This window comes from Cnephaeus nilssonii (assembly GCF_951640355.1).
Source record: "Cnephaeus nilssonii genome assembly, chromosome: 9".
In the NCBI taxonomy this organism is placed as follows: domain Eukaryota; kingdom Metazoa; phylum Chordata; class Mammalia; order Chiroptera; family Vespertilionidae; genus Cnephaeus; species Cnephaeus nilssonii.
This window is the reverse complement of record NC_137080.1, coordinates 25,926,336-25,951,280: the sequence shown is the minus strand read 5'-3', so window position 1 is coordinate 25,951,280 and position 24,945 is coordinate 25,926,336. Positions and strand designations below refer to the sequence as shown.

At 41.4% G+C, this 24,945-nt stretch overlaps 1 protein-coding gene and 1 long non-coding RNA gene across 2 annotated transcripts in view; one reads left to right on the top strand and one right to left on the bottom strand.

The window, feature by feature from the left end:
- Positions 1-16,956, top strand: part of LOC307105355 — a 46,970-nt gene extending 30,014 nt beyond the window's left edge. The window contains exon 3 of the long non-coding RNA XR_013814016.1: positions 16,842-16,956. This is a non-coding gene — a long non-coding RNA (uncharacterized lncRNA). The remainder of the gene's footprint in view (positions 1-16,841) is intronic.
- CCDC28A (coiled-coil domain containing 28A) lies at positions 8,591-20,234 on the bottom strand. The gene is made up of 6 exons (XM_079781116.1): positions 20,100-20,234; positions 17,631-17,830; positions 13,955-14,118; positions 13,164-13,318; positions 10,320-10,342; positions 8,591-9,144 (listed from the first exon to the last, which is right to left on the bottom strand). The coding sequence occupies exons 2-6, from the start codon at positions 17,786-17,788 to the stop codon at positions 9,090-9,092; spliced, it is 555 nt and encodes a 184-aa protein (XP_079637242.1). The 5' UTR covers positions 17,789-17,830; positions 20,100-20,234; the 3' UTR covers positions 8,591-9,089.
- Positions 20,235-24,945: the final 4,711 nt, after the last annotated feature.

Sequence of the window (24,945 nt, the reverse complement as noted above, 5' to 3'; positions counted from 1 at the left end):
ACTGATCTAGTGGTGGGAGGCCAGCTGAGTCATGTCATCCTTCATTGAGTTCTACGCTTATGAGTTGCATATTTTTCTATGTCTTCTCTTTCAACCAAGGTGTTTTAGAAATGATATCATTAAACATTATGAAGTACCTAAAAAAATAAAAGTACAAACTTTATGAAGAAAGTTATAACGCTTTATTGAAAAACATTTTCAAAGACCTAAATAACTGGAGATGTATATTTATTCATGAATTAGAGAGTCAGAAGAATGAAGAGTTTAATTCTCTTCAAAATGATCTCCAGATTCAATGCAACCTCGATTTTTAAAATCCCAAGAAATATTGTGGGGGGGGGGGGGGTGTGTAAGTGAAAAGCTGATTCTAAAATATTTATGGCGTTTAAAGGGCCCAAAATAGTCAAGACGGTCTGGAAGAGCAAGGGAGGGAGATGTGTTTCCAGATATCAAGACTCAATGTCAAGCTAGAGTAATAGGATGACATGGTATTAGTATGGAGACAGACACTGGTAAGATGATAAATCAAAGAGGAAGAGGTGGATTCTTACATTTATAGAAAGCAGGGTATCTGTTGTGTGTTTTTTTAAAATAGGACCCCTTTCTCTCCCTGCCTCTCTCCCTGTCTCTCTCTCTCTCTCTCTCTCTCTCTCTCTCTCTCTCTCTCTCTCTCACACACACACACACACACACACACACACACCAATTATCTGAAGGCATATATATATATATATATATATATATATATATATATATATATATATAATGTCAATTACATATGGTTTGTAAATCCCCAGAAGACAAAATTAGAAACAATGGATGATGTCAGAGAAACAGATTTTGAATCAATCCAAGTGGGAAAACAACCACTTCAGCAGTTTTAGCTGTCTCAGGAGGTTATGTCCGTTATTGGAGACATTAAAACACAAATCCACTGACCACTTGTCAGTGAAACTCTAGCTGGGATTCAAGCATCAGAAATGTCTCTGTTTCTAAGCAACCATCTGTTGCTATAAATTCCAAGAAGGAGAGAACAATGGGGCCTGGAGTAGCTGAGAAAACTTTATGGAGAACCAGAAGATTTCAAGAAAAAGACAAACATTTGCAGTGCCTCTACTCTTACTACATTTCAATAAGATAGAAGCACATTTTGAAGATGAACATATTGGAAATGCATATACCATATTAGGAACAATTTCAGAAATATTATAAGAGCAGTATGACAGCACCAAATTTGGATCCCTGCTCTGACTCCCCTCACCCCCAATTGAAGCTTTACAAGTAATTTAGTCTCTGAGCCTCAGTTTCCTCATGTGTAAATCAAGGCAGTGACGTGTTTTGGTGAACTATCGTGTAATAATGTGTGGTTCAGAGGAAAACCTCATGGCAATGTGGGAATACCTACTTCTGAATTAACATTAAATCAAAACAAATCCTTAGCTTCATAAGATGCCCAGCTGTTGTTATGTGAAATCCCTCCAAGAGCCAAAACAAGAGATTTTTATTTAGCAAGTTCTCAGAGTTATTATCCTCATGTTAATGGCTTACTGAGCCAAACATTGCTGGTATACACTACACCATATATATATACTAGAAGCCCGGTGCACGAAATTCATGCACGGCGGGGGGTTGTCCCTCAGCCCAGCCTGTACCCTCTCCAATCTGGGACTCCTGGAGGGATGTCCGACTGCCCGTTTAGGCCCGATCCCACCGGGATCGGGCCTAAACAGGCAGTCGGACATCCCTCTCACAATCCAGGACTGCTGGCTCCCAACTGCTTGACTGCCTGCCTTCCTGATTGCCCCTAACCGCTTCTGCCTGCCAGCCTGATCACCCCCTAACCACTCTGCTGCCAGCCTGTTTGCCCCCAACTTCCCTCCTCTGCCAGCCTGGTCACCCCTAACTGCCCTCTCCTGCAGGGTTGATCACCTCCAACTGCCCTCCCTTGCGAACCTGGTCCCTCTCAACTGCCCTCCCTTGCAGGCCTGGTCCCTCACAACTGCCCTCCCTTGCAGGCCAGGTGCCTCCCAACTGCCCTCTCCTGCTGGCCATCTTGTGGTGGCCATCTTGTGTCCATATGGGGGCAGGATCTTTGACCACATGGGGGCAGCTATATTGTGTGTTGCAGTGATGATCAATCTGTATATTACTCTTTTATTAAATAGGATAGAGGCCTGGTGCACGGGTGGGGGCCAGCTGGTTTGCCCTGAAGGGTGTCACAGATAAGGGTGGGGGTTCTCTTGGGGCGTGGGGCGGACTGAGCGAGGGGCCTGTGGTGGTTTGCAGGCCGGCCACGCCTCCTGGCAACCCAAGGGGAGGCCCTGGTATCTGGAATTTATTTTCCTTCTACAATTGAAACTTTGTAGCCTGGGGCGGCAGCCATTTCTGGGGCTCCGGCAGCCATTTCTGTGGCAGTTAATTCACCTTCTACAATTGAAACTTTGTAGCCTTAAGCGGGTGAGCCCAGCCAGGGTGTGCGGAAAGCTTTGCTTCCCCTGTTGCCGCCGGCAACCCTGGCCTGCTCTCTCAAGCTCCATTCTGCCGCCATTTGTTTGAATTTGTTTACCTTCTATAATTGAAACTTTGTAGCTTGAGTGGAGGCTTAGGCCTGCAACGGCTATGGAAAGCTTGGCTTCCTCTGTTACCTGGGAAACCTTTCTCTCTGTGGCTGTAGTCATCTTGGATTGGGGTTAATTTGCATACTCGCCCTGATTGGCTGGTGGGCATGGCTTGGCTGGTGGGCGTGGCTTATGTAGTGGAGTGATGGTTAATTTGCATATTACCATTTTATTAGAGAGGATATATTTAATGTAGATATGGACAGAGAGATAAATTTCCACAGGATTATCTTTATTCTCTAAGATATCAACTTTGCTAACTCTCAACCCAGGAAGAAATGGAATGCTGACAGTCACTACTTCTTTAAATGGAATGATTTCTTTTCATATTCAAGCATTTTATATTTCTCCAAATAGTATTTCCATAAGATGTTAGTAGGTGTTTCCCAGGAAAAACAGGATCCATAGTTCAATATGCTTGGGAAAGACTTTATTGAACAAAATTAAACATGTCTCATTTTGTAGGATGTTTTAGAAACTTTAATATTTTCAAGTGGAGGAAATGGTATTGGTTATCTTGTGTGTAACAAATCTAATGCTGTGTAACAAATAGCCCCAATACTTAGTGTCTTCAGATAACAAACACTATAATCTCAGTTTTGTCAGGAGTCAGGCATGGCTTAACTGGATCCCCTGGCTCAGGGTCTCTCATGCTCCACGTGGCAGCTGGGGCTGAAGTCATCCCAAAGCCAGATGGAGAATGATCTACTTCCAGGCCCATGAAAGTGGTTTTTGGAACCAGGGCCTCAGTTCCTTGCTGGCTGTTGGCTGGAGGCTCCCCTCCCATGGAGGCTTCTCCATAAGTTAGCTCACAAATGGTATCTGGCCAACTGAGCAAGTGAAAGAGCAAGAGAGGGTAGGCAAGATGGAAGCCAGAGTCTTTGTGCAGCATCGTCTCAGAAGTGATGGACATCACTTTTGATTAGTCAGAACAGAGATCAGCAAATGTGGTCAGCAGGCCATAATTGCCTGCCACTCATTTTTTTAAAAATGAAGTTTTATTGGAACATAGCTAATATAACTACAACAGCATCGCTGAATGATTGGAGGAGAGACCATATGGCCCACAAAGCCAAAAATATGTACTACCTGGCCCTTTACCGAAAGCGTTGGCTCTCCTGCATTAGAAGCAAGTCCAGCCCATACTTGAGGGGAAGGACTCACAAGGGCATGGACACCAGGAAGTTGGGATCATTGGGAGTAATTTTATTTTATTTTATACTAGAGGCCCGGTGCACGAAATTCGTGCCCTCGGGGGATGTCCAAATGATGCCTTAGTCCCGCTCCCCACCGCAGTCAGACATCCTTAGCGCTGTTGCAGAGGCGGAAGAGGCTCCCGCCATGGCCGCTGTGCTCACCAGCCGTGAGCCTGGCTCAGGGCTTCTGGCTGAGCGGTGCTCCCCTTGTGGGAGCGCACTGACCACCAGGGGGCAGCTCCTGCATTGAGCGTCTTCCCCCTGGTGGTCAGTACACGTCATAGCCACTGGTGGTTCCACCGTTTGGTCAATTTGCATATTAGCCTTTTATTATATAGGATTAATGTTTTTACTGATTTTAGAGAGAAAGGGAGAGGGGTAGTTAGAAACATCAATGATGAGAGAGAATCATCAATTGGCTGCCTTCTGCATGCCCCATACTGAGGCTGGAGCCTGCAACCCGGGCATGTGCCTTTGACTGGAATTGAACCCAGGACCCTTCATTCCACAGGCCAACGCTCTAACCACTGAGCCAAACTAGGTAGGGCCACTGGGAGTCATTTCAGAAGCTGCCTCCCACATAGCGCCTGCCCATGAATAGGCATTTCATGAGTATCTGATGAGTAATTGAATAATTATTCACATTTTATCAATTTTTCAAATTCCAGGGCTGAAAAGCAAGTTACTAGCTAAGAAAAATCCCTTCACTGATTTTTAGGATTTGACAACTGTGTCACCACGGTGGCAATTTATCAACTTATGTGATCTTCTTATTAGTAAAATTTCCATCATTATGTTAAATGAGTTATTTGGTAAAATGAGGTTAGAATTGAAGTATTAGGTAGGTCTGACAGATTATTATTTTATGACATTAGTGAATTGGAAGACAGGGAAGTATTTGAGGGTACTTACTTGAGATGTGAATTCACTCTGGGGCAAGAACACTGACTGAATTATGCTTACTATATGGTAGTTGTCAATATCTTCTAATACCTTTAGAAATATGTACCTGGCATTTCTTCCTTAAGAAACTTTTAGATTCTATGCATTGGGGGAACAATCTATTAGCAAGTCTTCCTCCTGAAGCATGAAGAAGAAATAAACTAGTAGGAGTGGAGAAAAAAAATTAATCCCTTAAATATGCTTCCCAAGAAGTAATCTGGTTCTAAAGATCGCAGGGGGCAAAAAAAATAACCAGAGTAGTAGAAAAGTGCATGTGATTAGTGAAAAACAGAAATTAAAGACTATTCCAGTTAAATAAAATGTCCTACTCAGGGCATGGCTTATTTTGAGCCTAACCAGTATATCATTTTTTAAAATATTTTATTGATTTTTTACAGAGAGGAAGGGAGAGAGATAGAGAGTCAGAAACATCGATGTGAGAGAAACATCGATCAGCTGCCTCCTGCACAGATGTGCCTGCAACCAAGGTACATGCCCTTGACCGGAATCGAACCCGGGACCTTTCAGTCCGCAGGCCGACGCTCTATCCACTGAGCCAAACCGGTTTTGGCCAGTATATCATTTTTATTAAACACACACATGTAACGAAAGCAATAGCACGTTTTGAGGAAATTTGTGTTCGTGGGTAGCACAGGAGGAGAGAGGAAATGCCACGCCTGTGAGCCCAAACTGGATTTGTCGATTTAAAGCTGTAAAATTAAAGCTATAACAAGAAGCGACTGTCCTATCTAAATTCATCCGGGAAGAGTAAGCAGTTACGTTGCTCTAAAACTTTCACATCTCTAACCCTACTTTCCTCACTGAAGTAGTTTTTAGAGCATGATGTTTGAGGTTCCTGAGGTGCACCAATGTCGAGATGGGCCCGCAAACAAGACGGGTTGTGCAAACTCTAATACAGATGAGGTCTGCATATTCTGTTCTGATACTTACGGCAAGATTTGTTAATAAGCACAGGGTAAGCACTTCAAAAAGATAAATATTCCTACCACGGTTTAATGAATGTGTCCTATTCTTCAAATCTTCGCATATTAACTCAGAGCTATACAATTATAACCACGAACTGGATTCGCTATAGATTCCATTTCTCCTTCACTTCCCTCCCAGGCAGGGCACTGGGCTCCCCACCCATGACCTTGGAGAACCTGAGCAGCTTCATAATTTTCCAAAAGGCTGAAGTGGCGCCGGGGGAGAGTAACGAAACAGTGTCTGCGTTGGGCCAGGTTAGGGTTGGGCTGTGACAAGTAAACTCTCATCTCCCCCAGGGGACTCCTTTGGGATAGGGATGGGGGGATCCCCTCCCCACCTCCCCAGCCCCCACAATTTGGACTCCATGGTAGGAGAGAGGGTGAGCACTGGCAGAGGGAGGGCGTTTGATGGTGTAACCCCTTTGGGAGCCCTAAGGAAACCAGTGTTTTCCAGAGGGCCCCATAACTTGACTTTATTTCCATCCCCAATGAGTGCTGCGCGGGAGGTTAGCGCTTACGTGCCACAGCCCAACTCAAACCTGCCCCTCCTCCGAGACTGCTGCTTAGCTTCTCCCCGGCGCCACGTCCACCTGGATAATTCTGCAGTTGCTCAGGTTCCCCAAGGTCATCTCCGCGCTGCGTGGGATGGTCCTGAGGCTGCAGGGGGAACGAACCCGGCCCGGGCCTGTGCCTGTGATGTCCCCACGCAAAAACGCGGCCACAGCCACGGGCTTTACCTCCGGAAGGTGGCCGAGGGACGGCACCCAGCGGCTGCCTCCTTTTGGATCCTGTAGGGAAAATCCGGAGCAAGACCTCCGCTGCAGCCTGGGGTGGAGGGTGGAAAAGATGGCCCCACGCGGTCTCCATAGAGACCTGACAACAGGGGAGCGACCTGCTCCGCCCCCTTCCCACCCGGAGGTCGCCGTCCCCCAGCGCCAGCGCCAGGGCTGCAGCCAGACCCGCTAACCACTGGGCTCGCCTGGCCTGGGTGCCCCGAAGCAGGGGTAAGCCGCCGGGGTGCGGGGCTCCAGGAGGACACCTGGATGCCCAAGCCAACGTTTGCTTGGTCCGAAAGAAAGCGAGCAGTTTGAAGGCCACTTGTGGGGAAGGCGGGGTTTCTTATCTTCAGTCAATCCCCAGAGTATTCTAATACTTAATTATTGTCAATTTTAGCATGATACAGAAGGTGCCGAAACCAAAACCAAAAAGCACCCTTCCTAATTGGTTTCTAATGATTCTGGTCAAAATGTCTTTAAACAGTTATTGTGAAGCTTGCAAGTTATTTTTTTCTTTTCTATGGAGATGAATAGTTATCACCATGGAAAGAGATCCATAATATGAGAAGAAGGTTAGAAAACCAAATAAATAGTATGACCTAATTTTTGTAAATAAACAAGTTTAAGATGTCTGGACGTTGGTGTGCTCTGGTAGTATTTTTTTAAAAGTCACTTGTAATTAAAATTTATCTATAAGGAATATGCAACATCTACACATTTTATTCTAAGCCAGGCACCTCATTATTTTCCCGGTTGCCTTTAACATGTTTAAGTTGTGTAAACAGATACAAATTATTGGGTAAGCTGAAATTTTGTTACCCGGGACCCACATGGGGTCCCTTGGCGAAAACAAATGGTAAACAAGGCCAATCTGCTGCTGTCACTAATCCACAGGAAACAGCTTCAGCTCTCCTGTCTCAGCACCCATCCAAGAAAAACACGTCTCATGCCAGTTTCCTTTTATTCTGTCAGACCCTAGAGTGCTAGTCCCCTACCCCCCCCCCCCCCCCCCGCCCCTCGAATCCCTATTCTCTCAACCCAACAGAAACATTTCCCGGGTTGTAGTTGATGTTCTAGTGATTTCAATTTTAAAAGGGATATTCAAAAGACTGATTAGATAAGTTGGTCAAAATTCTTTCAACTCAGAATCCCCAGAATTACTAAAACCATCACTTATAAAAATGGTCATTTAATGGGTTCCCATTCTTCCCACCCCCAATTAGGTGCTTGTTTCTGAGGTCTGAAAATAAGGAGGCAGAATCATGGAGGTCTCTTGTCTACGGTGAAGGCAACTGAGCTATATGAATCGATAAACAAAATGTGCTATATATGAATTATGGAATATGATTTGGCTGTGAAAGGAGATGAGGTACTGACACATGCTACAACATGAATGAACTCTAAAAACATTATACTAAGAGAAATGACTCCATTTGGAGAGGATGTCCTGAACAGGCAAATTCAGAGACAGAAAGTAGATTCCTGGTTACCAAGTGCTGGGGGGTTTGGAGGCTGGGGAGTGACTGCTAATGAGCTTCTTTTTGGGGTGATGAATCAGATTATGGTGGTGGGTGCACAACTCTCTGAATGTACTAAAAACCACTGAATTATATACCCAAAATGGTCAATTTTATGGTATATGTATATGGGTTATTTCAATCAAATTGTTTATAAAAGGGTCACGAGGCCAGTGTTGGCTGAACATTACTGGTGTCAGCTACTGTGCTCAACATCTTAGTGCACACTTTTTTACTTCCTCATAACAACCTCTAGGAGTTGGTTATTAACCTCTTTTTCTTGATAAAAACAAACATTAAACTTAGATAAACTGAGTAAATGTGCACGAACACAAAGCCAAGGAGCAGAATGGGGATTCAAATCAGGGTCTGACTATAAAGCTCAGGCCCTTTTCATTACATCCACATTTAAATGGGCGCAAGGTGCAAAATTTGCAAGGAAGTTACAGAACCTCCAATTTTATGAGAACAGTTTGCTTTTGAGAATTGAACTCTTATATTCCCAGATTGAAAACTACGGGTTTCTTCCAAACAGACAACAGAGACAAATTTAAAACAATCACTTTATTAAAAATAGCAAATTTCACAAATACTCATTTCACATTTTGTTACCACTGGCCATTGGCAAACACACCGGTGTGTGTATGATTGTCTGACGTAAACGGAAGCTGGGCTGCCACAAAAGCCTGTGCATCATCAACTTAGATCAGCAGCGGAGTAAGTCTGGTGAGCTCAGGAGGGGTAATCCCTCAGCCCTATCAACAACATTTAGCACGATGCATTTCAAGTATAACCCAGAAGGCAACAATAATCAGCATAGCAGCACAACCTGTGTATCACGTTTCCTGACTAAGCCTTCCACAAGGCCTAGCCTCCAGTTATGGTGAATTACAGCAAGTCAAATTTACCACAAGCAGTTATGAGAAAAACATTACAGTTGCACTTTAATTACTTTAATCCCTTATTGTGGAAGATTATTCTGCTACTGGATTCAGCTGGAAAAGTAAAGAATGCTGCTTTTCTTCAAACCACAAGAAAGCAACTGCATTTCATTTTAGCTGGTAGTAGTATTTGGAACATCTTGTGCATCTGTCAAGTGCAGTTTTTGTCTGAATTCATGAGTTAAGATTTTCATTCTACAATAAGTAATTCTTTTAAATTCCTGGAAATTACATTCCGGAGCTAAGAGACAGGGGCATTAAAAAATATATATATATATGTCTAAAGGGAAAGTGCCTATGTTGCTTTTAAGAAACTTAGAAGTGATAAGACAATTTTTAAATGTAGTGAAGTAATTATACTATACCTAGAATTTGAAGACTTTAAAAAAAAATCATTGACTCAAGACTAAAATCCAGCAATTAGTTAACAGTATATGTTACAGTAATAAGAGTAATTTACATACATATGTAAATATGTATATTTATACATTTTAAATATATAATGTGGTTTGGAAAATTTCATACACATTATTATGTGTAGCAATCACCACATATTACAGAGGACACTGAGATGTTAAACAATTTGACCAAGGTTACATTACCAAAATGTGGAATCAAATTTCAAAAATTAAATCTCTTGACTCTACAGTATCCTTTCTAATATCTCATTTTTGGTTCAAAGGGGATGTCTTACTTCTCAAATGAAATTATTTTGTAGGTAGAATTATTTCTTACTGTTCTTATGTGCCTCACATTGTGCCTATCACTATGTAAAAAAAATATTTTTTTAAGTTCCTGAAATAGTTGCTCTAAATTAAAATGTCAAAACCTGAATATTTTACATGTACCTTGGTGCTTTCCTTTAAGCAAATCTTATAATACACGTTGTACACTTAATTATGAAAATGTCACTTCACAAACTATGTAAGTATCCCTTAAATGTCTAATTCTCAATTTTATGCATTTACAATATTCTATGTAATAATATTAAATTAAGCATAGTATATTGGGATATCCAACTACCATTTAGCCTCAGAATATAAGATTCAAATAATTTATATGACAACTAGCCTAAACCTCGATTCTCTTGATGAAAAAGTATTTTAAATTTGTTTTAAAAACACAAAACAAAACAAAGTAAAGCAGAACAAACCAAAAACAAACAAAACAACTAGAAAATTCCATTTGGAAACCAAAGGGGAAGAGAGATGGCCCTACTAAATAATAGTAGGTGTCTTTGTTCAATAGATCTAAAAATCACATCTTTCTAATTCATGATTGGGATTATTCACCAGAAATTGTAATTTATAGACTTTTCACTGTTGATATTAGACAAAGGATACATGGAAGAATTCAATTCTTCTAACTGTAACATAAAGAAACACATATTTTAATTTTTATAATATAAACATAATAAATATCATAACTATACATTTTTAAATAAATTATTTTTCATGTAAGCTTTCTTTAAATGAAAAAGCAAAATACTAAAATTTCCAGACTGGGAATTTCACTTATGCAAAATAATTATAAAGTAGCTTTAGCATTTGTTAAATAAGAATATGTGGAGGGAATTAAATCAGATGATACAAGTGGAGATTCCTAAGTATGCTTAAAATCATGCATAATTATAGTCTAATAATAGTTTTTAAAAGACAAAAGTTGCCATTTTAATAATCAAGATCTTTAAAACCTTTATGGATTACAAAAAGATTTCACATGACATTCAGTTTTCAGTATGAGGTAGAATTAATCATCCCTACAGGGAAAAATATGAGTTACAGAAATTTAAATTGCTCAGAGTTATAAATGCAGACCCTGGACTAAACAAAGGCTTTCTGGTTTCAAATTCGGTGTTATTTTCAGCACACCACAGTCACTCTCCTAAATGTATTACAAATTAAGCTTATATTTGTAAAAGGAAATAGATGCAACACTGAAAACAGTAGACTTGAGCCCTAACCGGTTTGGCTCAGTGGGTAGAGCATCGGCCTGCGGACTAAAGGGTCCCAGGTTCAATTCCGGTCAAGGGCATGTACCTTGGTTGCGGGCACATACCCAGTAGTGGGTGTGCAGGAGGCAGCTGATCGATGTTTCTCTCTCATCGATGTTTCTAACTCTCTATCCCTCTCCCTTCCTCTCTGTAAAAAATCGATAAAATATATTTTAAAAAAAACAACAGTAGACTTGAAATAAAAAGTATAAGCATGAAATTTTTAAAGTATGGGCATATAATTTCCCTCACTTTTACCTATTCAAAAGATAGAAAAAAGCAATAAAATGTCATTGGTGACTAGGAAACTATTTTGAAACTAAAGTACATTGAATTCAATTTTTATCTATTTTTGTTCAAAAAAAGATTTAAAGAGGCAAATTTAGTTCACACTTCTCAGTGTAAGAATCACAGGTGGTGTTATGGGGCTGACTTACGTCCTCCCAAAATTCATTTTTGAGTCCTATCCCCAAATACCTTAGAATGTGACAGTATTTGGAGATAGGGTCTTCACAGAGGTAATTAAGTTAAAATGAGGTTATTAGGTTGGGCCCTAATCCAATATGACAAGAGGAGGAAATCTGGACACAGGTACCCATGCCCAGAGGGAGAACTTGAAGATGGCCATCTACAAGCCAAGGAAAGAGGCCGCAGAAGAAACCACCCTGCCAGTACCTTATCTTCAATTCTTAGCCTCCAGAACTATGAGGAAATATATTCCTGTGGTTTAGGCCACCCAGTACTTTGTTATGGCAGCTCTAGCAAGCTAGTATACATGGAAATGTGTTAAATTACCATAATTACCAAATATAGTTCTGTATTTAAAAATAACTACCCTGAATAAATAAGGCAATATGTATTAATCATGTTAGGATTTTTTGACATATTACCTTCTACATCTTAAGATATTATCATATATGTACAGAAGGTAATATTTTGCTTGAAGATTAGCCAGTATTCTCAGAATATATGCATAATTTCTTTGGGTTATGTTTCTTTAAAAAAAGAGTAAAGTACAGTACGGATGAAACCTGAAAACATTACACTAAGTGAAAGAATCCCAACAAAAAACCACACGTTGCATGATTCCACTTATATGAAACTAGAGGCCTGGTGCACGAAATCATGCACGGTGGAGTCCCTAGGCCTGGCCGGTGATCAGGGCCTATGGGGGCCGTCTTGCCCAGTCCCAATTGGGGCCAGGCCGGCCGGGGCCTGCTGTCTGCTGGCCAGGGTCTGGGGGCCTATCAGCTGCTGGTCCAGGGCCTGCCGGACAGGGAAAAGGACCACAGGAGGTTTGCTGGCCCGGGGGCGGGGGTGGGGGGAGGGACCAGGGCAGGTTGACTGGCCTTGGGAGGTTGGCTGTGGGAGCGCACTGACCACCAGGGGGCAGCTCCTGCGTTGTGCGTCTGCCCCCTGGTGGTTAGTGCACATCATAGCGACTGGTCGACCAGTCGTTCCGGTCATTCGGTTATAACAGTTGCTTAGGCTTTTACATATATACTAGAGGCCTGATGCATGAAATTCGTGCAAGAGTAGGCCTTCCTTCCCCTGGCTGCTGGCACTGGCTTCCCTCTGGCACCCGGGATCTGGGCTTCCCTCCGGCCACCGGCAGGCACCCGGGACCCGGGCTTCCCTCTGGCTGCCAGCAGGCACCCAGGACCCAGGCTTCCCTCGCAGCCCCAGCTTTGTCCGGAAGGACATCCGGTCTAATTAGCATATTATGCTTTTATTATTATAGATAGATGTCCAGAATAGGCAAATTTATAGGGACAGAAAGTAGATTCATGGTTGCTAGGGGGTGGGGAAGGGGAGAACAGAGAGTTATAGGGTTTCTTTTTGGAGTGATGAAGATGTTCTGAAATTGGTGGTGATGTCTGCAGTATACTTTAAAATAGTTAAAATAGTAAATTTTATCTCAATAAAAATAATAATAAAGAGAGCCCAGCAGGTGTGGCTTAGAGGTTAAGTGTTGACCTATGAACCCGGAGGTCACGGTTCATTTCCCAGTGAGGGCACATGCCTGGATTGCAGGCTTTATCCCCAGTGTGGGGTGTGCAGGAGGCAGCCGATCAATGATTCTCTCTCATCACTGATGTTTCTATCTCTCTTTCCCTCTCCCTTCCTCTCTGAAATCAATAAAAATCTTTAAAAAAAAAAAAAAAAAAGAATAAAGAGAAAGAACTATACTCACATCAGAAAGAAGCCTATCCAGATTAGAGTCACTAGCTGTCTTCCTCTTATCCTCAGGAAGTTCCTCTAACTCCCCATACAGCTCCAAATTCAAGCGAGCTAATTTCTCCTGCATTCCCCGAACATGTTCCATCTGTTCAATGGAACATTCATTTCCTGGGGGAACATTCCAAAACATTAATAAAGATTAAGATAGAGGAAATACTCTTAAACTCTAGGTGCTGCAAAAGAAATTGATTATCATTTTCTTTTGTAAATTGCTCTGTTAATGATTGAATATTTTCTGGATACAGTAAGTCAAATTTCTGACTGGAAAAACAATGATGACCTAAGAAATGACCATGAGCACTAAACAAATCAGATAGGAAAGATTAAAAAAAACAAAAATAACTATTCTTCAGGTATAATTATCTCCAATTTGACAACTCTCATTTGAACCAAGTGATCCAACATTTTATAATAATCTCGATGAAATTAAGTCATATAAATACTTCAACCACAAATCCCTTGTCAACCAATTAGGTATTCCTCCTTTAAGAAAAATATATGAAAATATTCATGAAGCATGTAGAACGTTATGAAGCACACAATGCAATATTTTCAATTGTATACATAGTAGTACAGCTTAATTGATAAATGAAATCTAAGATGACTGCATTTTATGCCTCTGGACTCTTTTTTTAAAAAAAAAAACAAAAGAAAATGACACCGTTAAAAGGAGTAACAAAATACATACAGAAAATAGGATGTAAGCATGTTGAAAAGTGGTAAACACAAACATCTATTGCTTACCAAATGCTTGAAGTTTCCCAGAGTGGAAGTCATTCAAAAGGCTGAGAAGCCCCTTCTCCATTTCCTGAACGTCTGAGACATCAGTAAGAAAGGAATGCTGAATCGGGGTTGACTGAGCACCTTTTCCCTCTCCTCCCTGAGGTTTTGTCTTTTCTTTCATCACTCTGCAAATAAGATACAAATAAAAACTGTCTTTAAAAAGAGATGGTTATTTTCAGATGGTTCTCGGTTAAGCAAAATTTCTGAATTAAAATTTCCCTTAAAAACAAGAAATCAGATCAAATTCAGTATTAATAAAACCAAGCTAGAAATTAAAAGAAGTTGTGAAAAAATCTCAAACAAATGTATAAAACATAACTACTAAGGTATATAAAAAGTTTGGTTAATACATTTATATAATATGCTCATTCTTTGGACTACAAAAAACTGAAAAGAAAATTAGTATTTTTACTATCCTATGTTTCATATATTTTTAATAGATTTGTTTTTTTTAGAGAGGGAGGGAGAGACAGAAACATCAATATGAGAGAGACACATAGGTCAGTTGCCTCCCCTACACACCCCGACCATGGATCAAACCCACAACTTTTTGGTGTGCAGGATGCTCCAATCAACTGAGCCACACCAGCCAAGGCCATGTTTCATATTTTATTTCTCAGTAAAACATACACCTTTCCCTTTTAAACTTTACCCTATTTGTTTCTTAAACTATCAGTTGTTCAACAAGTGGTTATGGAGTCCCTACTCCGTAGCTGACACTATGCCAGATACTGGATATATAAAGATGCACGCGGCATCAGTCATTACACGGAAGAGTGCCCAGTCTAAGGAGAAAGGAAGTCATATAAATTACAAATCACCATAATATGGAGTGCTAAAAGCCCATTATTAACCTGGACTCCTCCAACTTCCTCAGGCCCCCACATGCTGTCATGAAGTCCTATTGATTATAACCACAGATATCTCTCTATAATCTTCCTACCTCTCTCTCTCCACTGCCACTACCCTATCTCTTGACTGAACCCTCGAACACTCCCCAACTGGTCTTCCTTCCTGTCTCTCTGTGTTGTCTCTGAGACTCTTATGAAGTCTCCCCATAGACCAGCCAAGTCAATTTTTCTAAAAGTAAAATCAGATCATATAAATTTACTTAATTCAACCCCTTCAGTAGCTTTGCACCGCCTGCTGGATAAAGCCCGATATCCTTAGGAAACCCTATCCTCTCCTGTCTATGTATGCTCTAGACATTCTGAATCTCGTTGGCTTCCTATAATTCTATTCTCTTACCCAACTACATGCTAACCCTCTGTCTGCAACAGCATTCTCTCCTCACTCCCATCTTTATCTCAGTTCAAATGCGACTTCCTCAGGAAGGCCTTTTTAGAACTCCTAGATTAGGTTAGTTCTTACTACTTGTATCTACATATACCAGGCTCTCCAACACTTGAGTAATGGTGCTATACACCCCGTGATACGGGAACAGAGACAGAGCAGTTCACTCAACCAAGGGACAGCAGTTCACTCAACCAAGGGACACTCAACCAAGGGACAATTCTAGATTCAGAATGTCTAGAGCATTCTAAAGGTGACATGTGAGTGAAGCCATAAAGAATAAGTAGGAGTTCACCAGGCAAAAAAGGAAGACGGGGTTGTATGTTATCTGTGAAGCCCAATACATACTATAATCCTGACACACACACATATTCAGTACTCAATTAATTTCTTTGTAATGTTGCATGAAGACATCTTTTCCACAACTGTACTCACCACAATAAGGATAAGATGAAGATGGTGGGTGTGGCAGAGGGGGTAGCAAGAAAGAAACTAATACTCTTTACAAGAAATCAACTTAGAACAAATAAGCTGCAGACAGTAGGTTAGTAACAGCTCTTCACAAAGCAAGATCTGTGTCTTATATACATACTAGGTTTAATCCATTATTTAGGACCTTGCTACTCAAAGTGCTAAGACCCATGGCATCAACTTCACCTGGGAGCTTATTAGAAATGCTTATCTGGGGCCCTACCCCAGACTAACTGATTTGGAATCTGCATTTTAAAAAGATTTCCAAGAGATCCATTTTCACACTAAAATCTGAGATAGCCTTAGCTGGTTTGGCTCAGTGGATGGAGCGCCGGACTGCAGACTGAAGGGTCCCGGGTTCGATTCCAATTAGGGGCGCATGCCTGGGTTGCGGGCTCAATCCCCAGTGGGGATCGTGCAGGAGGCAGCCAATCAATGATTCTCTCTCATCATTGATGTTTCTCTCCCTCTCCCTTCCTCTCTAAATTCAATAAAAATATATTTTTTTAAAAATCTGAGATAAACTACTTTTGACTATAAGGTTTTAGTATGTCAAATGCTTATCTTTTCTTTCACATTGGAAATTTATTTTTAAAAAGGTAAAATCAGATCATATAAATTTATTTAATTCAAACCCTTCAGTAGCTTTGTTTATTTTCACTTCAGTGTTTTTGATCTGTTACACTGTCTCATTTTATATTAAAATAATTCAATAATAAAAAAGCACTCGTTGAAATTATACTAGGTGCAAAGCCATATTGTAAGTACTGTCTGACACATAAGGATTATCAAGATAGCCCCCGTCTTCAGGAAGTCTACATTCCAGAGGAAGGTAGAGAAATAAAAGTACAAGGTAGAAAATGACAATGAGACATATATAAACTGCTGTAAGAATTTAGGAAAAGGAGTGATTGCCTTTAAAATCTCTTAGCTTTCTTTTTCCAACCATAACCATATTCAAAACTTGACTCTAAGTTAAACTACTCCAGAAGGAAAACCCCTTTCCAATATAATTTATTAAACCCTCATAACTCTTGTTGTTTATCATTTAACTTCTATTGGAATGTTCCTTTTGTTTCCTCAGAGTGAGAGACCATCATCAAGGCAAGAATCTTTTCTTTAGTGGAAACCCAATGGCTACAGAGTACTACACACATTACTGCCTTAACCGACTCTCCACCAGATGCTTGCAATTGGAAGTAAGTTTCTTTATTTTTTTTTAATTTCTTTATTGATTAAGGTGTTATATATATGTCCTTATTCCCCCATTACCCCCCCTCTTTAATACTACAAAATATTCACACATATACAACAGTAATAGGTAACACATTTAAACACCATTCCTGTTTCCTTTGGCACCTGAAGACAAATGATGATCACCAAATAGTAATGATTACTTCTAGGTGATGAAATTTTAGTGCTTTAAGTTTCTGCTTTGAATTCTTCCTGTGTTTGAATTTTTACAATCCATACAAATCATTTCTACAAAAACAATGAAACCACACTTTTTAAAACATAAAAACTACCAAAGCACAAACACTCATCTTAGTTAAAAAAAAAAAAATGAACAAACAAAGAATCCCATGTGTCCTTTAATTTCATTTCTGGCTAGCTCATCAAGTTTTTTCTACAAGTTTTCTTGCTCTGTTTATTTTAACCTGAGACAAAGTAAGGACCTTCAAACCCATCATTCATTTTGCACTTTCTAATCTCTATACATGCACTTTAAACTTCATAATTTTTTTCTAAAACACATATAATATGTGCTTCAACTGTTTTAAAAGTCAAGAGAAAAAATATTATAAGAATTATAGGATTTAGTATTTACTTCAATAGCATTTTGCTGTGATAATATGACAGAAAAAATATTCACCTTTTTAACTTTGGTCGCTGTGAAGTTGACTGTGATGCAGGATTTGAAAACCCTGTGCTTTTACTAACTGGAATGGCATTTTTTTTGGCATTAACAACCTGAGTAGAGTGGGCACTAAAAGACTTAGGACTTCTCCTCTTCACTTTCCGCTCCTCCATTGTTGTAAGTTCCTTATTACACCAAGGCCAGCTTCTTATGACCTAAGGAAATAGGGCAAAATTACACATGTATGCTGTAATATGCCAAAATGAAAAAGGTTCGGTACCCACTTCATAGACTAAAGACGATCAAGAAATTCAGAGATTGTTAAAGAAAGTTAGAACAGGGTGCCTTAAATTTAATCTACCATATTTTTACACAGAAGCCCTAAGCCAAAGTGACAAAAAAAAATTTCACCACTTTCTTTATTCACTCATCCCATAAATATTAATTCTCTTCCAGTTTCCTAGCACTATTCTGCGCACTGAGGAGATGGCAGTGAACAAGGCAAAGTCCCTGCCCTCCAAAAACCTACATTATTGAAGGGGAACAATACATAAAAAAAATAAAACAGCCACTTGATATTCCCAGCCTGACTCAAGCTTCAAGTGGCCTTTAGGTGTCCCTTCAAAAATATATTCTTAGCCCTAGCTGGTTTTGCTCAGGGGATAGAGCATCAGCCTGCAGACTAAAGGGTCAATTCTTATCAAGGGCATATGCCCAGGTTTCGGGCTCAATCCCCAGTAGAGGGAGAGCAGGAGACAGCCAATCAATGCTTCTCTCTCATCATTGATGTTTCTATCTCTCTCTCCCTCTCCCTTCCTCTCTGAAATCAATAAAAATATATATATTCTTAGAAGAACCAACTAGATTTGAACAGATGTGTACTTGACAGGGGTATCTGAATTTACCAATCAAAAACTCAGTGTCTGCCTAGGGATAATATTGATTCTAGTTCCTTGATCAAGTGAAGTTATGTACAATTAAACTTATTCCGTAACTACTTTTAATATACTTTCTCTACCTATTTCCACAGAAACATGGAACTTTACTATATATGTTTAGTTTTGCTAATATCAAAAAGGTTACACTATGAAGTTACAGCTGGCCCTTCCATAGAGTATAAACGTAAGGTCTTGTGTTTATTCAATATTTTCCCCTTACTTTATATAGTAACCAGCTTTATTTTCCTAAGTCATCCATCGAAAAATATCCCCTACATTTCCTTTGTATTTATGCATAATATTAAATTATTCTCAATGATATTGCTTCATGTGTCATGAGAAATTTATATAGTTATTTACCTCACCAGATCCTAAAGTGCCTTAGGAGCATTAGGCCTTTTTTGTATGTTGAATTGGATTTAATCATGCTATGACTGTTCAGAAAGATTAAAGGTCCACTGATGTCACTCTTAAATAATTAATTCAGCATTATAACAAAAACAGATGTTTTGCCACCGTCTGAAATTGGTGCGCCTAGCACTGGAATTTAAACCACTGAGCTCAGTTGGCTCAGGCTGGCTCTAGACAATCATATCTGGAACTATGACACCTCCAAAGGGGAGGTTTTAAAGGAAAGGCTCCAATGCCCGTCTCTAATCCCAGATACTAAGTGAAAATCCCCTCAAATCGTGGCTAACAATTTTCCCTTGAAGGAAGCATTTTTAGTAACGGAACAGCCATTTTGGAGCTGTTTCACATGCAACACAAATGAAATGGAAAAAAAAACACACCACAAAACAAAAAAACTGAATAGTGCTCAGCTGGTGTGGGTCAGTGGTTGAGCACTGATCCAAGAGCAGAGCTCACATTTCCAGTCAGGGCACACACCCGGGCTGCAGGCTCTGCAGGCTCCATCCCCAGTAGGGGGCGCGCAGGAGGCAGCCCGTGAGTGATTCTCTCTCATCACTGATGTTTCTCTCTCCCCATCTCCCTTCCTCTCTCTGAAATCAATACACACACACACACACACACACACACACAACTGAATAGAGACAATGGGATATAAGTTCTCCAAAGTGGCAAGATCTGTATAAAATTATGATTTGACATATAAACACATTGGCCTTTGAATTTAATGCTAATACACATTTGGTGATACTAGGAAAAGAAGAAAAATTTAGGAATCAAAGCAATGCAAATAGACCAATAGTGGTCTAAACTAAGATGTTCTGAGGGGCTCGGAAAGTATCCGTTAAGGAAGGTAAGATCTCTGGCACAAGAGCACTGAAATCCTTCTTGTATACCAAGAAGCAAGGGACCATTTAGAAAAGGCCTTTATAAACGGCTCGTTGTCTACTCACGCTGGTTTGAGATCAGGAACGCACAGCCTCCTAGCGGGACCACTAGGAGTCCCTTCCGATTTCGCCCCATTCGCCTCCCCAATCAGCCCACCCTTCACCGCCCGGAATCCAGCGGTGGCCAGAGTGGGTGGTGGGAGGGGCCTAAAGGGGGACATTGCGGGGGTGCCTTTGCTTACACTTCATACCTGAGGAAAGAGGGGATCGCGTCCTCGTCCTCAACCTGCAAACACCCCGAAGCCTCTGAAGCCACCGCCGCAGCTGCAGCACCTTCAGCGGGGGTCACATCCCAGACCCCGCGCCGCCACAGCTCCCTTTGTTTAGGGAAGTGACGTCAGGGGGTGGAGCCTCCGTGCCCCAGCCGGAAGCCTCCCCTCTTCCGGCGGCACTAGTCTCGCGTGGGTTCTTGGGAATCGTATTGCTTCACTGGGCCTGCCTTCAGCTATGCCTTCTGCGGGCGTGGAAAGGAGAACCCATCGCTGGGTGTTCACTGGCGTTTTTGTGGCCCAAAAGCAGAGAAAGGTAGGGTGGCGGTGGAGGCACCCTTTCCGGAAGCTGCTCCGCCCCCTCGGCCAGTGTCCGCTTTTACGCACTACAATTCCCAGCATGCTATTTGGTAAGCCCGGGGCGGAGCCAGAGTGTCGCCCTAGCAACCGTTCCTGGCTTGTTTCCGATACAGTGCCTGAATTTGGCCAGGTAAACCAACTTGAATTTGGAAGGCAGCGTAAAAATCGTGATGCTGAGCCCCGTTAGAACCTAAATGCGACTCTATTGCTGTTAATAGCGACTCTGTTCAGGCACTAGACAGACGCTTTCTCTAAACTTGACTCTCTTCAGAAAAGAGGGATCTAACACTCAGAAGGATTGATAAATCCACGTCTCTGTCGCCGAGACACTTCTTCCACTGCACATCCTGCCTCTGGAGAACGGATTGCGGATTGGGAGGGATGGAACTGGTCTAAATGAAGGGAGGCATCGTGCTTCATTCGTAGCCTTTCCGCGTGGAGGTGGGAGGTTTTAGATTCATAGGCGGTTTGATTGAAGAGACTCAGGAGAGCACCACGCACTGCTCCCCATTTGCTGGTGAGGAAATGGGCAACCGAATCTGGAGGGTATATCAGTGCCAGAAAAGCAGAGCAAAGACGACCCCAGTTATCCGCATTTACAAATTCTGAAATGTTTTAAAAAGAAAAACAGAGTAAACATTCATGTGCCCTCTCTCCAGAATGAATGGGTGTTCCGTTTTGTTGCTTTATATTTTTTAATGAAATAAACGGAACATTACCGATAAAGCAGGAGCCACCGATTCCCGGTGCTCTACTTCCCTTTGGAAAGGCAACCACGATCTGAAATTTGATATGCATCTTGCTAATCTAGGTTTTGTATACTTCCGCTGTTACTGTGTATTTATGAACAGTAGTGAGGATGACTTGGGGCTCTTGAAGTTTTATAGGAATGCTGTTATATTTTGTACATTGATCTAAAACTTAACCTTTTCACCCAGTTCTGTGTCTTGGCGGTCTATCCATGTTGATACATATGGCTAGGCTTCAATTTTTTAACTATATAGTATTCAATTAAATAAGTTTGCCACAAATTATTTGCGAATTTCCACAGTGATCAATATTTAGGTTGTTTCCCATTTTTCACCATTACAAACAATGCAGTAGGGTACAGTCTTCCCAGTATCTTTCCTCAAAACTAAACTTGCCTCTTAACTAATTTCTGAATTATCTTATCTGTATGAGCAGAGCTTGCAAACTGGTGATTTACATACTATTTTTTTTTCATATTGGTTGCTAACAATTAAAATGGAAAGACTAAAAAAATGATGTCATCCCATCCGTTTGGCATCCCAATAACCATGGGAAGTTCTGACCACACTAGATCTGCACTGCAGCCCAGTAACAACAGTTCAAGCTGAAGAGCAGCTGCCTCCTTTAGATCAGTCAAGTGATCTCTAGTTTCTCTCTCAGTCCCTCCGCCTTTAGTGCCCATCTGAGCCCTGTGGTGCTTGAATCTGCAACCCCCAATATAAAATAGGGACACAAGGAGGTGACCTTCAAAATTTACATATTTCGGGTATTTAAAGTTCTGTATTGAGTCCCTCTTTTGGCCAGACACTGTCTCTCATAGGATGTCAGGGAGCATCCGTGAACAAGATGGATAAGAACCTTACTTCAAGTTAGAAGTCTTACATTCCTGATAAGGAGATGAACAATAAATTAGTAAACAAAACAGTTTCATTTAGTGATAAGTGCCTACGTGAAATAATAGCTTAAGGTCATAGGTAGTTGTTTTAAGGGGTGGAGTACTGAAGAGGGAATGTCAGGGAAGGCTTACTGAAAAGGCAACTTTGGGGATTGAGATATGAATGAAAGACAGGAGCCAGCCATAGGATGATCTGGGGGAAGAGCATTCTTGGGCAAAACATGGCTAAACCATAGGTCTTTTTTTATTATTTAAATTCTTAAATGTTTAAGGTATTGCATAAGTCCTCTGATTTTATTTCTGAAAGTGAAGTGATTCATGCAATCCCTCTTTATATTCCAAAGATGTAGGTCCAGTCACAGTGCCAGTCAGATGGCATCACTAATGCCCAGGCAAATGCTCAAATGCTGTTTTATGTTTTGGTATATCAGCCTTCATACCAAAGGGATCTAATGGAGAATTAATCCTAAAGTTTAGGGAAATTGTTGACTGATTGATTCTTTTAAAAAAAAATTTTTTTTATTAGAAACAGACTCATAGACACAGACAACGGACTGTTGATCGACAGAGAGGTGGGTTCTTGGGAGACTGGGTGGAAAAGAGGAAGGGATTAAGAAGTACAAATTGGTAGTTACAAAACAGTCACAGGGATGTAAATTATAACATAAGGAACATAGTAGATAATATTATAATAACTGTATGGTGTCAGGTGGATACTTAAAATATTGGGGGGATCACTTTATAAAGTGTATGATTATCTAACCACTATGCTGTACACCTGAAACTAAAAAATAATAATATTGAATGCCAACTGTAATTGAGTTTTCTTTTTAAACTTAATATTTGGGATAGTTTCAGTTTATGACTACAAAATTAAAGTTTTAGTCCAATTTCACGTTACACTTCCTTTTTAAGGCCAAGAATAGTTAACAGGATTGGAGAATGATGATCAGCAAGACATGAGGATGATTCATCTTACTAATATCCTTTCTCCAAGCTCTTGTCATATCCAGCTTTTGAAGAGGCCTTGTGTTATAAGTTTAACCAGGAAAGAAAGTGTACCCTGGACAGGCAAATTAGCTATATTGCATCACAACCCTTCCATCAGTTTTCTCTCCTTTTCTTGAATTTTAGTTCAAGTTCAGCAGTATTACCATGGACTGTTACAGACTGCTAAGAAATACCCATAGGAATAGCTCATAATATGGCAGAGAAAATAGAAGGAAGGAAGGGATGGAGGAGTAAGAAAGACTCCCATGAGGCTTTGTTTATATCTCCATCTAAAGAGGAAATTTTAAAACGTCATTAAAAACTTAAACTGTTATCTCTCTGTCTTTTAAGGGGTTGCCATCATTCCTGTCAGTGAAGAAATAAATCTTTATATAGGGGCAGGAAAAGGGATAAGACTCGGCCCCAGGTAGACGGCCCATTGTGTGCCATAATACAACAGTGAGAGCTGTATGTGCACACATAGGCAGGAGGCTGAGTTTGGGAACGTGAGATTGAGAAACTTGAATTGTTTTGTATAACAAAGTGGGAAGAATGTCACTGGTAGAGGGTGGTGATTGGGGAAAAAGAGCAAGAAAGGGGACAGAGGGAGAAAGGAGAGTCAAATGGTGGGAAGGACTTTGAAAAGAGAAATGAAGTCTATTATTCAATTTACTAGAGGCCCGGTGCATGAAAATTCATGCATGTGGGCATGGGGGTGGTCCCTCAGCCCGGCCTGCGCCCTCTCACAGTCCAGGAGCCCTCATGGGATGTCCTACTGACGGCTTAGGCCTGCTCCCCACAGGGAACGGGCCTAAGCCGCAGTCTGGCCTCCCTCTGTGGGAGGCAACCGGGCTGATCAGGAGAAGGCACTGCCCCCATCGCCCCACTGCTGCTGCCACTGCCAGGACTCATAGCTGCCTGAGCCCATTGCTGCCTGAGCCCATGGCTGCCTGTGCCCTGGGCCTCGCAGCCACAGTGGTTTTGTCCAGATGGATGTCTGGATGGACGTCTGGAAGATGTCCACCGTAATTAGCATATTACCCTTTTATTAGTATAGATAATCATTAATGTTGTTCTAAACACACACACACACACACAGCCTCCATGCTTCCAAAAATCAAGATAAATCCCCTGCAAACTCAAAGTTTTGTGTGAATTAATCATGGAAACCAAGGGGGAAATATCAAATTCTACTTGTGTAGGAGATTGAGTGGCAAACAAGGGCAATCTACACTAATAAAAGAGAAACATGCAAATTAACCATCACTCTGCTACACCAAGCCACACCCACCAGCCAATAAGGAGCGACTACGCAAATTAACCCAACTAAGATGGCGGCCAGCCATGGAGCTGGAGCAAGCAGGAGACTTGGGTTGCCCCTGGCGATGGAGGAAGCCAAGCTTCCTGGCCAGCCCTGGCCTCCGCTCGAGGCTACAAAGTTTCAATTATAGAAGATAAATAAATCCTAGATACTTGCTTCCAGCCGGCCCTGGCCTCCGCTCAAGGAGGCGCTGAAAAAAAAGAAAAAGAAAAAGAAAAAAAGGAGGGGCTGGGACCTTGGGTGGCCAGGGCGTGATCAGGCTGGGATGGGACAGCAGGGGCCGTTGTGGGTAAGCAGACCAGCAGGGGGGCCCGTTGGGGGTGAGCAGGTCATCAGTGGGAGTCAGTTGGAGATGATCAGGACAGCGGGGGGCAGTTTGGAGTGAGCAGGCCAGCAGGGGGAAATTGGGGGTGAGCAGGCCAGTGGGAGGGAAGGTTGGGGGAAAGCAGGCCAGCAAGGGGGGCAGTTGGGGGCGAGCAGGCCAGCAGGGGGGGATTTGGGGGTGATCAGGC

Excerpts from the sequence above, each read along its gene's own strand:
- CCDC28A (XM_079781116.1), bottom strand. The coding sequence starts at position 17,788 with ATGGAGGAGCGGAAAGTGAAGAGGAGAAGTCCTAAGTCTTTTAGTGCC. Across the intron at positions 14,119-17,630 it reads CAGCGACCAAAGTTAAAAAG|AGTGATGAAAGAAAAGACAA; the intron begins GTGAATATTTTT and ends TCTTATTTGCAG. Across the intron at positions 13,319-13,954 it reads TGGGAAACTTCAAGCATTTG|GAAATGAATGTTCCATTGAA; the intron begins GTAAGCAATAGA and ends ATGTTCCCCCAG.